At 38.1% G+C, this 15,045-nt stretch overlaps 1 protein-coding gene across 14 annotated transcripts in view; it reads left to right on the top strand.

Annotated features, from left to right (window-relative positions):
• The first annotated feature begins 3,877 nt into the window (after nucleotides 1-3,877).
• The window catches only part of myh14 (myosin, heavy chain 14, non-muscle), a 28,965-nt gene continuing 17,797 nt past the window's right edge, over nucleotides 3,878-15,045 (top strand). For 2 of the 14 annotated variants that reach the window (XM_067509865.1, XM_067509860.1), the window contains exons 1-8: nucleotides 3,883-4,097; nucleotides 7,156-7,333; nucleotides 8,985-9,191; nucleotides 11,507-11,663; nucleotides 12,697-12,724; nucleotides 13,329-13,403; nucleotides 13,535-13,649; nucleotides 14,336-14,383. In XM_067509865.1, coding sequence (XP_067365966.1) covers nucleotides 7,169-7,333; nucleotides 8,985-9,191; nucleotides 11,507-11,663; nucleotides 12,697-12,724; nucleotides 13,329-13,403; nucleotides 13,535-13,649; nucleotides 14,336-14,383 — 795 coding nt within the window. In that variant the 5' untranslated portion in view covers nucleotides 3,883-4,097; nucleotides 7,156-7,168. Of the gene's footprint in view, nucleotides 4,098-4,208; nucleotides 4,384-4,678; nucleotides 4,784-7,155; nucleotides 7,334-8,984; nucleotides 9,192-11,506; nucleotides 11,664-12,696; nucleotides 12,725-13,272; nucleotides 13,428-13,534; nucleotides 13,650-14,335; nucleotides 14,384-14,675; nucleotides 14,688-15,045 lie in introns of those variants that run through there. The other 12 variants (XM_067509870.1, XM_067509869.1, XM_067509861.1 and 9 more) reach the window with 11 other exon arrangements.

The following is a 15,045-nucleotide window of genomic DNA, read 5'->3' as shown; positions in this document are numbered from 1 at the left end:
CAAGAGTGGTTGAGGTATTGATAACAAATAACCTGTTAAAATTAGTGTCAGTGCTGTTTTATGTTTTTGTCTTTCCTCACTCTTCTCCTTTCTGACTGCCATGTTCTATTTATAGGCTGCACAGTGGGTCATGTTCACCCTGCCTCCACTTCCATGAAATGTAACATAAACTTACAGCACCATCACTTTATTTACAATAGCACTTTTTTACCATCCCAGAACAAAACCGATTGATGCTTTTTTGGAAAATTTTACTGGTTGCTTTTACTGCTCACTTACTTACAATATTTTTGTATATCATATATATATATTTATAATTTGAAATACATAGTATACATTTTTAATAAATTAGTAAGATGGAACTAATAAAAATTGTAGCTACCTTTCCTTATTTTTCATAAGAAGGGAAATCTTTCTAATGTAATGTAATTTCAGAGTTGCCTCAAGCACAGGGCACTTCCAAATCAAATTGAATTCTTGTAGAGCAAATAAAACATACGGAATGAATTGCATTTATTGCTTGGGTCCTTTATTTATTCACCTTGTAGCTGACAATTACAAAATATGTCAACCAAATCATTACTACTGGAACAATCTATTTGAATTTATTTACATTTACAGTTTTCTACTTTGCATTGTTCTACAGTCTGAATGTTGAACTGCAGCTGTGCAACGTATTCACTTTTGTTAAAGCTCAACTAAAGGTGTATCAGGTTAATATTATGGTGTTTCAAATGTAATAATGTATGTAATAAACCTGTAAAAGATAAAGGACGCAGTGTGTGCTCAGCACCCTGCTAGACATTTATTCTCTTACAGATGCAAATTAAAATATCAAGAAATTCTAGTTTTATTTGCTCACATTAACTGATACTACATGTTTTTTAATTTATTTTAATCTCCACTTACTCCCCCCCCCCCCCCCCCCCCCGCTTTATTGAAAACATCAGTAGTACAAGCATGCATTTCAAGTAAGAACAAATACTATTCCATAACACCACTAAGAACAATGTAAATAAGAAATTAATATCTAATTAATTAAATAAATAAACAACATTGTAAGGGGGGCTTATACGATTTAAGGAAATTAACTAGTTTCTGTGCATTATTATTGTTGATATAGCTTAGGGAATTTGTGAAGATGGACAGGTAATTTTTATTCATTGCATGTTCCAGATTCCAAAGGTAATGTTGCTATATTGGAAATGTAAAGCTTAATTTTTTGACTTCAGTCATACATGTAGGCTGTTCCAAAATGCTAATGAGAATCTACACCTAAAGAAGAGGTGTTCTAATGTTTCAACATCAGTCATGCAGAAAGTGCAAATATTGCAGTTAACGTTAAAACTTATGATGACAAAATTTGTAACTTGAAAATATATATTCTTAATTATATTGAAATGCCCTTCTTTAGCTTTTGGGGTAATGGAAAAAGCTAAGTATTTGGTCCTAATTTTAATAATATCAGTTTTAGAGTATTCAAGTAAGAAATATTTTTTCTAACAGCGCCAACAAAAAAACTCCATGTTAAGTGGCCCTCTAATTACCTTGTTACTACATCTTTTATCATTAAGATTGAAATTTGAAATGGTGATACTTTGTAATTTTTGAAACGGGAAATTAAATGGCATTGATCCTTTTATCAAATTAAGTAAAGCAGACATGAGGAGATTTATGGATGTAGTGAGAGAGGACATGAAGTTAGTTGGTATGAGAGAAGAGGATGCAGAGGATAGGGTTAGATGGAGGCACATGATTCGCTGTGGAGACCCCTGAAAGGGAACAGCCGAAAGGAAAAGAAGAAGAAATTATATTTATAAGTACACTATTATATTCCTTCCTAGCAGAAATGGGACCATATTTGTACACAAAACCTTCAAATCTTAATGTATTCCCTTCTCTGTTTAGTAAATATACAATAGACCAATAATGTTTTATAAGAGTACATCTGTTGTTCCAAATAGGCAGATGATGTGGACTAACGTTGTGCTAGTAAATAAGTGTCCAATATAGCAAGACTTGTTTGTGGAATAGGGAAAGTTTTACAGGTAATTTATCAACACCAAAGTCACAGTGTAATAGAAATGTAATACCATCCAATTTACTAAATGCTCCAGATGGCACCTTGAACCATATGCTTTCAATGTTCATAATAAAGGATTTTAATCATTTTATTTTTACCCTCCCTTTCATAATAATAAAGTCAATCACATTTAGTCCACCTTAAGCTAAAGGTTTTATTATGTCAAATTTCCTAATATAGGGGTGCTTATTTTTACAGAGAAAATTGTAATGAGATTGATGGTTCTGATAAAACGTTCAGGATTTCCCTGGCAAGAGGATGGGTAAATTAGTCTTGAAATTCCTTCTGTTTTAGACAGCTGCCAAATATTGAAATGTCTCTCTGTAACCAACTATTAAATGGGGACTTTCTTTATAGCTTTTCTAAGGTTATCTTCCTGCGATCTAGATCTTTAGTAATACCCAAATATTTAACTTCTTTCTTTACAGCAAAAATTGAATCAAGTTGATACAGACTGTCCGTGGATGGATAACAGATTACTTTAGATTTAAAGTTAAACCAAAAGCCTCTAAAAATGTCGATATAGAACTTAAAACTTTTGTAATCTGATCAGCATTTTTCAAGAATCAGCTGCCAACTGGCTAATGAGTATTGGGGAACATTTAAAGGTTGAATGTCTGTACTAATTTTTAAGTATATAGAGAGAAACTTAGCAGATAACACAAATAAACTTAAGGGGTAGCCTTGGCGGATCCCATAGGTAATTTTAAATTTCTTGCAAAAAGGAAGAAAGACTGGACTTTTTAGATCCTTATAAAAATTTTTAAACCATAACATTCTAGGGATTGAAAATAAAATTGCGCTCTATGAGATCAAATGCCTTTCAAAGGATTTACCAAAAGCCTTGTTTCATAGTTGGCAATGGGGTATTTTTAGAAATGCATTCCTTTGTTGCTTCAAACAAAAGATTATTTCAATCTGTCCAAAAGAACTTATAAAACTCTGAGGTTAAACCATCCGACCCTGAAGCTTTCCCCAGTCTTATTTTTTTGACAGACATCTCCAACTCCCAGATTTCTAAAATGCACCTTTTGCTTTTTTTTTTAGATTAGTTAGAAGTTCATCCAGTTTACATTGTAAACTTAAACGCATAGAGTTGCTTAATATCCACTTACAATTTTTGTTGCGCTTTCAAGCGCATCTCACTGTCGTCATCAGCAGGTGGCGTATTTTCCATTCTAGACAGATTCACATTGCCTATGTCTATAGATCATCCGGTACTTTTTATATGATCTAATATATAGGCTACATTAACATTTACCAATTATATCTGTGCTAATTTTACAGTGATGTAAATATTGACCACTACCTTTAGAACCCCGATAATTCGGATACCTGGGATCAGTTGGATTTTGTGGGATGATCTGAATCAGGCGTCTGGAATCAGTTTATTCCAATCGAACCCGTGGGGTTGTGTTTAGAAAGCTAACAATCCGATCCCAGATCAGTGTCTGCGGCCTCTTACCGACACTTAGTGGTAAACAAAGGGCGCGCAAATCTCCCTACTCTAGCGCGAGAGTGCCGCACGGCACCTGCTGCAGCGCTCTGATTGGGTGCTCCGTTATTCAGTCACAGTTAGTCCTGTCTCTCGAACTTTAGCATTGGTCAATGGAGGACGGTCATGTTCTACAGGCCGTATGATTCGTCGCCGCACCCGTTTCATGCCACTGTTAGGGAAGACAACACTCGTCGTATTAATGAGGCGGGGCTAAGGCTCGGTTGTAGATCGTGTTTGGTGTTATTCATGCCGGAGGTGTGACTTAAAACTCTCTCCTTGTACCTGGTTGGTCGCCCAGCAGGAAGCCCCCTCTTCATGATTGAAGCCGTCGCGCTGCCCTCACTGCTCCCTGTTTTATCCTAAGTGTGTGCGGCTCCGCTGAGAGAGCGGTGCAATGATAAAAGCCGCATATGCGGTAGGCTACACACCTATCAGACAGAAAAATACCACGAGCGAGCCCCATACCGGTTCTTCTCTCCACACAGCCTTATCCACGACTCACAGCAGAACCTGAAGGTGAGACATTTTATTGCGTTTACCCTAATCCAACTGTTAAAAAGCCAGTGTAATATCCTAAACGTATCATATTCCAGTGGAGCTGGCTAACCCCGCTAACGTTGGGTCAGTCTAATGCGGTAACCTAACGCCGAAAATCAAGCGTTGGTGGCACTAGTGGCGTTCATACTGGGTCGATCTTCATGTACGTCTAAGAAGAGACACTTAAATCGAGATGAGCTGAAGTCTGGCCTGTGTCTGCCTAATGTACAAATTACAGAGGGATTTAGACACATAGATTTAAAAGGTAATGGTCTACTGTGTGTTTTGAATTAATAATACTTTATTAATATTCACAATTAAAATGGCTTTGTATTGTGGTTGCAACATGCATGCGGCTCACACAGTCAATTAAAAGGCTGGGCCCATTTGATTGTTCATTTCTAATGTTGAAGGTGTGGTTATCCTTGTGAGTTTTTGTGCTGTCGTGTTAAATGCAATTTAGGGGGTCAGATGTCGCATGATGTGGTGTCTTGCAGCGGCACTGTAGTTATTATAGCTCGTGGCTTGATAATGTCACCTCTCCTCACTGTCCGCCACAGTGCGCAGATGCCACAGTACCATCACCGATGCACTTTCCATCAAAGCTGAACAAAAAAGGCGTTTCCAGCTCCCCCACCCGTTGTTAACTCACGCACAATACGGAGGTACCCACACATTAATTACACACACACACACACACACACACACACACACACACACACACACACACACACACACACACACACACACAACAGGACCCCCCGCAGTCAGTGACCTCAGTTTAAACTAAGAAGGTATGTTTGGCGGTTGCTGCTGATTTTTTAGAGTGTTGCTGTGGAATAGAGCCGTGAGATTTTGTCAAATCCAGTTGCTGCAGGACGAGTTTGCTGGTCAGTCAGTGCTGTACTGCGACAACCTGAATGTGTGCCGGCACCGGCAAAGACTTTGCTTTAAGGAAATCATTAGCATCTTTGGAAGTCAGCAGCATCATGCGCTGCAGCTATGCTGTTGGCAGGCAAAATCTTTTTCTGAGTCAGATTTGAAATGTATTTTAAAATCGGGTGAAGATACCTATTAGGCAAAATGTGCCTAAGCAAATAGTCCCATCTCAATAGTTCTGTTTTCTTCTGGTTGAACCATAATTCATTGGGAGGATCTGACTGGCATCATATTAGGATAATGACAATGGTGGTGATGGCTGTCATGAGGACATATTGCTTGTTTTGCTAAAGTCTAAAGCCATAGACCTCCAATAATGTCCAAAAACTATTACAAACGATTAAAAACACATCTGTGGTTTTAAGGAAGTGAGAAAAATATTTTAAGATGGAATACTGTAAGTTTTAGTAAGAAAAATCTAGACTAACATAAGCCTTTATAAAATAATAAATATGCACAGTTTCTTTATCTCACTGAGGGAACACAGACTAAGTCTCTGGGTGGTGACAGCGACTCTTCTGTCAAGATGTTTATTCCACACCCGGAGTTCTATTGGAGTAAAAGGTATTGTACTGTTGAGGTTGGATAGCAGGCCTTGTCATTAGCAGACAGATCTGAACAGACACTTAGATGCATAGCAGAAATCAGGCCTGGTGACATACCTCCTGAGGCTTGGAGACGCCTAATAGTTAACACACGCATAATACAAGCCAGTACAATACCTGTCTGGTTAAAGTTGACATTTGCTAATATCGGGCATGTTTCATCCTAAGAGGAATTTATATGAGCTAATCTGCCCATAAACTTACTTTTGATGATCATAATGATCTGTTTTGCATTGATTTTAGCAGCTGTTATTATTGTTTTAAATTTATCAACATAATAATTCTTGAGTTTTTTACTTTGGTCGCACATGAAAATCGAGTGATCTTAATCAGTAAGTTTAAAAGGAACCTCTCCATATGAACTGTCATTTCATTTCAGTTTCAGAAAATGTAAATGCACCATAGCTTATAGGTAATTAAATTACGACAACTTAATACTGGGTTTTCTTTCTGTTTTCAAGAGCAAAGTGTCAGATATTCCATTTGATAGAAGACTAAGGGAACCGTGACATATTGTTTGCATAAAATATGTACTATACATAAACAATTAATCAATAATTATTGGAATAGTTGCTGATCCATTTTCGTTTATTGCTATTGCTTTGTTTACTTTACATTTGTGACAAATACTAATGAATACTCAGTATAGACCAACATGGTCACCACAACAGCTACTCTTTCTGAAATGAAGTCATCCCTACTGGCATTAATGGAAGGTTTATAGTCATGAGTTTCTTATACCAAGTGAACTTTTCTCACGGAATCACTTCTATACATGATTTCTTAGTTGTCAGAGCAAATATAGAACCATTCTGTCAAATTACTACACTTGCTTTGACATTAGGTTGCTATGATGTTTCAGGGTAGTAACAAGTTTTAGCCCCTAAGGCGAATCAGCATTTTTGGTTCCACAATGTCCACAAATCCTCAGCAGAGGACCTCATTAGTTTTTAATCTTAGCTGAGTCCAATTGCCTAGAGTCTATGGATGCTTCATTTTATTTCAGTTAACAATAGATTCAGGCCATTTGAACCTCTCTCCTTACTGGTATCCCACCCTTTTCCTTCTTACTTGCCATCTCTCCCCCTCTCGCTGTCATGTCAATTTACTCAGTTGACTGATGTATCTTGCTGTGCATGCAACCTCCATCCCCAACCCTCCACCAACCTATCCCGGTATTTCTTCCATCCCTGTCTTCTACTTGATTTGTGTGTCTTTCAATTAGGTCATCTCTGTCCTAATATCTGCTGGATATGCATGCTATGTGGACACTACTCTACTACTGCTTTTCGTTTATGTGTGGTTGGGGGGGTGGCTGCCCGTGAAATGTGTGTCTGTAATGTCTTGATACACATCATAGTCACTGTCCGACAAGTCTTTAGAGTGTCCACAGTGCTCCAGTTTTCAGCCTCACATAAGTGAGAAGGCCTATGGTGAAAAATGACTTAATACAGAATCACTTTTTATTGTCCCTCTTTTTTTTTCTCTTCCAGTGCCAGTAGTACCATGTCCAAGCCAACGGGGGGCGGTGCCAATGATGTCACCCGCTTCCTCTCATCAGGGACAGGGCCAGGATCTCCCACCTCCAACTCTGCGTTCTCCGCTGCCAGCCAGGCTGACTGGGCAGCCAAGAGGCTGGTGTGGGTGCCGTCGGAGAAACATGGTTTTGAGGTAAGCTGTCCGCTTTGAAGACAAATAGAGGATTTTTTGAGTTTTGTTTGTTTGCAAAAAAATATGTTGAGTTCCATGGTTACATGCACTTTACACATACCCTTTTTTCACTATTTGACTATTGTTATTTTGGTAAATAATCAGCCCCAAGTCTCAGCCGTCAGGATGACAAAGCAACGTTGGGTGTGTTTTCATATGTTTTGACATTTTTATCCCTTCCACAATGCCCTACTTTTTATACTTTCCTTTGCCCCTTTTAGATTTCTTTGACTGACTGTCACAAGGCCCTTGTTTTAGTATTCATCTTTTCCACTTTGCACTGATGCTTACATTATGCATATTAAAAGTTTGCTTGCAGGAGGTGACACATGATTTTGATGTCCTCTCTCTGGGTCTTCCTCTCTCTGCTGGACTGGTTTCATAGAGAGCTCTATGAATAGAACAATACTCTCCTTCAGCCTCCTAATGTTAAAGAGGCCATTGCAGAGACACTGACTTCATTTTACACTCATGAGATGAGAATGGCACTGTTGGACACACACACACAAAAAATGCACACATATATTCACTCATGCACACTTTCATTTGTTCATTTGTATTCCAAGCATGTGTAGTTAAGTCTGTGACTAATACACACCCACATGCACACAAACAAAGGCACAAACATATTTTGTGTGTCATGCATGTCAAGTAGCCAAGAGAATAAAGTGTAAGCGAACAGAGCCTTGTGACCTGGTCAAACCTGAGTTCACTACTTCCTTTCCAAGAAGGAAGAAGGAGAAGTATGACAAAAGAGGTAATTTTCTTTCTGTTTTTGTCTACTCTCAGAGAAAATGACTCAATGACTATTATTCTGAAGTTGGTTTACCGTGGAGTTAAAGGACTGATAATTACAAGTCAGCAGTACAGCGTCATTTAATTAAATCTATTAGCCATTAGGTTGTAGAGCATTCGGATGGGATGCAGAAAGCCACGGGTTCGAATCCCACCCCACCAGGTGTGCCCCGCCCATCCACCAAGGGCAACCTTGGTGCTGGTCCCAAGCATGCCTAAAATGGGAGGGTTGCGGCAGGAGGGGTATCCGGCATAAAAATTCATGACAAAATCAACATGCCCAACATGTTTTACTGTGGCGGCCCCTAAAGAGACAAACCGAAAATCGTTGATATTAGCCATTAGGGGCTATTTTCTTGCAGTTTAAAATGCTAAATAAATCACAATTTTAAAACATGGTTGTGAATGGTACATCAACACAGTTTCACAGTTTGGCCCTTTTTTTTTAGTTTGTCACTTTTATTCAAAACAGGGATTTTTTTAAACCTCTTAATTTTTAGTGGATCTAAGCAAAGTGGAACATCTAAGATATACAAACTCATACAACAAATAGACAAGATGAAACAATTTTCATTGTTTTCAATGTAATATTTTTTATTCTTTCAATTCAGTTTTTTCTTTTCAAGAGACTGATTTGATTCAGTGTATTGGTTGTGGTGTGGTTGATTACTTTACCTTAAAAGAAGATATGATGTTCAGTGTGATTTATTATCTATTTCAGGCACAATTGAGGTACCTGGTAATTGATATACACACTGTGCAAAAACTTAATCTGCCTCACTTTCTTTGTGAAAGTTCTATAATTTTCTCCCTGCAGTCAGCCAGTATTCGGGAGGAGCGTGGCGATGAGGTTGAGGTTGAGCTTACAGACAGCCAGCGGCGGTTGACTCTATCCAGAGAGGAGGTGCAGCGGATGAACCCCCCACGCTTTAGTAAAGTGGAGGACATGGCTGACCTCACCTGCCTCAATGAAGCCTCGGTGCTGCACAACCTGAGAGAGAGATACTACTCTGGCTTGATCTATGTGAGTAATGCACATACAGTCTGTAACGTTGTGTACATGCATTTGTTAGCAGAAAGCTCCTCTGGCATCTCCTGTGTAATTGATACAATATGAGGTGGCACGAGAGGTGAGTAGTCAGTTTGCAATGTTTGTGTGTGTGTGGCAGTTAGGGTATCTTTAGTTTTTGATGCAGAAAAAGGGGACAAGATTACAATGAAGGGATATAAGTAGGATAGGATAGAAAATCGTAATGGTTTATGCCATGATAACAGACATGCACAGGCAGTATACTATACACCAGTCAGGCATAACATTAAGACCCTGACAGGTTCAATGAATAACCTTAATTATCTTGTTACAATGGCACCTCAAAGTGGGTGGGATATTAGGTATCAGGTGAATATTTTGTAACTGAAACTGATGTTTTGGAGGCAGAAAAAATGGGCAAGCATAACGATTTGAGTTACTTTGATAAGAGCCAAAATTGTATAGCCAGACAACTGGGTCAGAGCATCTCCAAAACTGCATCTCTTCCGGGATGTTCTCGGTCTACAGTGGTCAGGACCTACCAAAAGTGGTTTAAGGAAGGATAACCAGTGCGCCGATGATATGGTCATGGGCAGCCAAGGCTCACTGATGGACAAGGGGAGCAAAGGCCGGTCCATGTAGTCCAACCCAATAGGAGAGTCTTTGTAGCTAAAATTGATGAAAAAGTGAATGCTGGTTCTGATAGAAAGGTTTCAAACCACACGCATTGCAGTACGTTGTGTATGGTCTGCTTAGCTGCAGTCGGATCAGGGTGCACATGCTGACCCGTGTCCACCATCAAAAGCACCTTCACTGTGCACGTGAGCATCAGTATCAGACCACAAAGCAATAAAAAATTGTGACTTATACTGATGAATCATGAATCATTTCCTCTAACAGTATATGGATGGCCAGGTGCGTGTGCATTGCTTACCTAGAATGGATAAACTATGGAAGAACGCAAGCTGACAGAGGTAGTGGGATGCTTTGGCCAATGTTGTGCTGCTAAACCTTGGGTCCTGCAATTCATGTAGATGTTACTTTGACACGGACCACTTACATAAACATTATTGCTGACCAAATACACTCCTTCATGGAAACAGTAATCCCTTATGGCAATGGCCTCTTTCAGCCTGATAATGCACCCAGAAGCACTGCTAAAATCGTTTAAAAATTGTTTGAGGAATACGACAAGTGTGAGGTGATGACTTGGTCTACAAATTCTGCAGATCTCAATCCAATCAAGCATCTGTGCTGGACAAACAAGTCAGATTCATGGAGGCCCTACCTCACTGATACATGACTTCAGGGATCTGCTACTGATGGTTAGGTGGTCTAATGGTGTTCATGACTCGATGGGTCTGGGCTGTTTTGGTGGCAAATGGGGGCCCTACTAAGCATTAGGAAGGTGGACATAATGTTATGGCTGATTTGTGTACTCTAGTATGTGCAATTAAACATGAATAGGAGACAATGAAATGTAGTTGGCTAATAATAGTAAGAATGATGTATGCATGAGGAAAAATGACTAGATGGACTCAACAAGCAGTGATATATTTCACTACAGTTGGAATACATTATTAGAGCACTGATGTCTGGGTGTGTCTGAGCACTGGGAAGAAGATACAGTCACTGGCTGCTTTTAGATGAGTCACAGTTGTCCTTAAGTCTTAAATGAATAAGACATTGATAGGAAAATGATATAGGAATGTATTTGTAGATTTTCTGAGTGGATGGTGTCAACAGTTTTTTTTATTCTGATTATTTGTATTTATGTTTTGATGTTATATATGTCACATATTGTTGCGGTGTCATTTGAATGTTTTACCATTGTATCGTTTTTAAAGTGGATCTATAATCCAGAAGTGATGGACTGAATATATGCTTATTTTAAGTTATTCTTACTGACAGTTCCCACATAACTTACCATTGAATTTCTAAATTAGTTGCCACTATGACAAAATGAGACCTGTGTAATATTATAAAAAAATAAAGTAGTGTAGTACTGAGTAGTTTAATTGACAGCAGTAATAGTTTACTGCTGTATATTTGTAGCAACAGTTCAGTGAGAGTGTACTACTGCAGTTATCAGGAGACATCAAGCTGTTACTGCTGTAGTTGAGTAACATTAAGACTGTTTTCTATGTTTTTAAAGGAATTATAAAATGTGTATACCAACCCCTTCAAACAGCACTAAAAGTAATTGTCTCAACTGTATTCTACTGGGATTAAAATCCTTATTGAAAGGCTCCATACAGCTACTAAGGACAACGTCAGTGTAAATGTTTCTATTCTGTGTGTTCTTCCAGACATATTCAGGGCTCTTCTGCGTGGTGGTGAACCCTTACAAGAACCTTCCCATTTACACAGAGTCCATTGTGGAGATGTATCGGGGCAAAAAGCGCCACGAGATGCCCCCACACATTTATGCCATATCAGAGGCTGCCTATCGCAGCATGCTTCAAGGTACTCAAAATTATCTATGCCCTCTGATCCCTGTCGTAGTGTCGAAGACACAGTAACGAACCTGTACATCTGCTATCAGCTCAGCTAGTGTGTGGTACTCAGTTGTGTCTATGATCTTTGATCAGTAAGCCAGGCCACGAACGCAGTTTGAGGGTGTGGTAAATTCTTGACCTGTGACTGCTATCAAAACCTTTAAAAGTGAAAAAAAACAAACAAAACAGTATTTTCATAACATGGATTTTCAGGTGTGTCATTTTAAAGGAACGTTAAATTCAATGATATCATCATATTTTTTCTTGTGGTGAGGATAGTAACCACATATTATGCTAGTTGCAACAATAGACTTTTTTACAGTTATGTTGACTTCATGACTCCTGATCTAAAGTCGTTAAGGGATTATTGAGCAATAGCTCTGCCTCAGGGTGTCTTCCTGGTTAAAACACGACAAGACAGATGCAAATCTGTTTCTGTATATTTCTCACCCCACCACTATCCCTGAGGGCAAGTTGTACTGTAGGTGTGTTAACTATAGTGATTGAACCTGTAGGGCCAGTATGAATCTTTCCAGACTGATTGCATGGGAATTTTTAAAGCAAATACAAGCAGTGCTGGAAACAATGTAAACCCATTGACTAGCACCATCATGTGGCTTTGGCAGCCTGGTGAGACCAGTTTAAGTGGTGATCGGTTTCTCTCTAAAGTAGTATGTAGTGAAGAAACAAGAGTCATTTTTAAAATGTGATAAATAAACAGTGTATAAAGTCCATTATGACCAGCTATGACAATAAAGTGATGACCACATTATTGCATCAATAAGAATCCAGTATCGTCACACTCATTTGAAATGAGCCAATCTGCAAAAAAGTTCTTTTACTTTTGGCACCTTAATAATTTTTTCAGATAATATTTATTTACTTTACTTTTTGGGTGTTTTGAAATTATTATTTGTTGTTTCCTGAGTTTTCTGTCATGTTGCACAACTGATGTGAATAATGTCATGTCACTCATTTGTCCTCACAATGTTCTTTCACAGACAGAGAAGATCAGTCTATCCTCTGCACGTGAGTATCTTCCAATAGAATGCCTATGTGTCTTCTTTGTAATTTGCCATTAAGAAAAACTCTTTCAGTCTGTTCATGTAAGTATCTGGGTGTCTTTTATTGGTAAGAATTATTAATTTTTCTATATACAAAACTAAGATTTAAAAAGGAAAATGTTAGTCAACTCTGACTTTCTTTTCAATGCTGTAAACAGAAATAATGAATTTTAATATTTTCCTATTTGTTTTTATATTTAATTTGAGATCTGATAAAAATTCTCAAATTAAATATCCATATTAATATCTATACAAATGAAAGGATGCTGACTTCAACACACTGACTCCTCTTCTGTCAGTACAGCCACAGGTCTGCCTTTAAACACTTTAGGCTTCTCAAATGTTTTTAAAAATTATTAATAATTATGTATTTTTTATTGAGTTTTTTTTGTTGCTGATACTTATGGTTGACATATGACATGTTGGTATTTGTTGTCCTACAAAAAATGCAAGTATTCATCTTAATCTTTAATTTTGAATCTCTTAATGTATTTGTATTACAAGGCTTCTTCTTTAGATCTTTTACAGCTGCTATTTTTGCTCCTTTCTCCTTCATTCTTCTACAAAAGCACCAATGCTGATGTAGCCTGTGTCCTCCACACCTGCTTTCTGTTAAGACCTTTGGCTTTGAGTGCACTGCTTGGGTCTGTTATAAATGGGTTATAAATGTGTGTTTGGCCACTTGTTGTGTTTCTGCTTGTTTTAAAATGCATACATTTATAATTTAAAATTGAGACGATATGAGTTTGGTTATTGTATTACATATGTGTTTCAGAGGCGAGTCTGGAGCAGGAAAAACAGAGAATACTAAGAAAGTCATCCAATATTTGGCTCATGTTGCCTCTTCCCATAAGGGTGGTACTCTGGGAAGGAACAAGGAGGCTGCTCAGGTACGTCACAGTACAAATACCACTGATGTAAGAATGAGAGTTACAAAGAGAAGAAGGGCCTTCTAGGAAAATTAAAACTGGAGGTGAATATTGGCAAATGTGGGGAAGGAAAAGTACAGATGAACTTTATTTAACCTTTATTTTACCAGGAAAACCTCATTGAGTGTCCTGGAAAACTTGTGACTGCCATTTCTCTTGGTCAGTGCTGAAATCTAAAATCTGGGCACAACATTGTATGTTATAACAGTCAAATATTGGTAATATAAAAAGTCTAGCCTAGCATAGCACAAAGATGAAAAGCCAAGAAAAATAAATAACAATTCCAGCCTTTATGGTAGGCTTCACCCATTACCTCCTGCAGTCCGATTCCCTATCTATAAAAACACAAAAACAGTTCCTTTATTGTAACACTTAATATTTTTGATTTAAGTAGGGCTGCTCTCTGCACTTTATGTTATCACAGTTTAATAAACCTGTATCACTTCACTTTAATTTTTATTATTTGGTGACTGGACTGATTTTTCCTTTCAAATGCATCATGGATTTTTCCTACAGTTATGGAGTGGGTTTTCTCTGACAATTATTATTCTTTTTGCTACATTTTCTTTTCAACAAAATCCCTTCCTTCACTTGTTTCCCCTCACTCTCTTCTTCCTGCATTGTCCCTCTTCTTGCTGGGTCTTTAGATTGATGGCTCTAGGTCCTTAACAAGAGGCAGTACTATGGTGAACAGGGTGAGTTTCCTCTGTCCTGCTGTCCTTGTTCTATGGTAGCCTTTGCTTTTGTCCCATTTTATTTTCTTCTTAATGAACACCACAATGATTCTGACTAGCAGTGTAGCCTCAAACCTTTAAACTTTAACGTCTGATGTGGTTTCTCATAATAGTCAGGCCTTGGACTGTGCAATATATTTGCTTTTGCTTGTTTGTATTCCCTTGTTTGTTGTTGTTATTGTTGTCTTATTTGTCTTTATTGTTTGTTTATCCCATCCATATGTTCATTATTTTACTACCCGCAATTCGTCAGAGTATGCAATATGTGAGTATGACATAAGTATTTGGACATTTTGGGGTTTTCTCATTAGGGGTCATATTTTGTAGAACTGAAACTTTCCATGTACAATATTTACTAGTACTGATATGGTTCTTAGTATAGGGATAAAGGGATCATGCCTCTGGTGTATATATTGCTTTTATCCCCCAACTTTTCTTTGAATAAAACCTGGCTTTAGGGGTGTCCACTTTTAGGATGATTTATTCCCTTATTCTGATAATACCCAGTGACTTCAGGGTCGGTTTTCCATTTCCATGGACTTGTAAATGCCACACCTATAGAATTGTGAGGCATTTCTGCAGTACAGGTGGTTGTACTAACATAAACTGTGCAGTATGTGTTT

Source organism: Channa argus, chromosome 7 (assembly GCF_033026475.1).
Source record: "Channa argus isolate prfri chromosome 7, Channa argus male v1.0, whole genome shotgun sequence".
Lineage (NCBI taxonomy): Eukaryota > Metazoa > Chordata > Actinopteri > Anabantiformes > Channidae > Channa > Channa argus.
The sequence above is the reverse complement of the archived record's forward strand: the minus strand, read 5'-3'. Positions and strand labels throughout refer to the sequence as shown.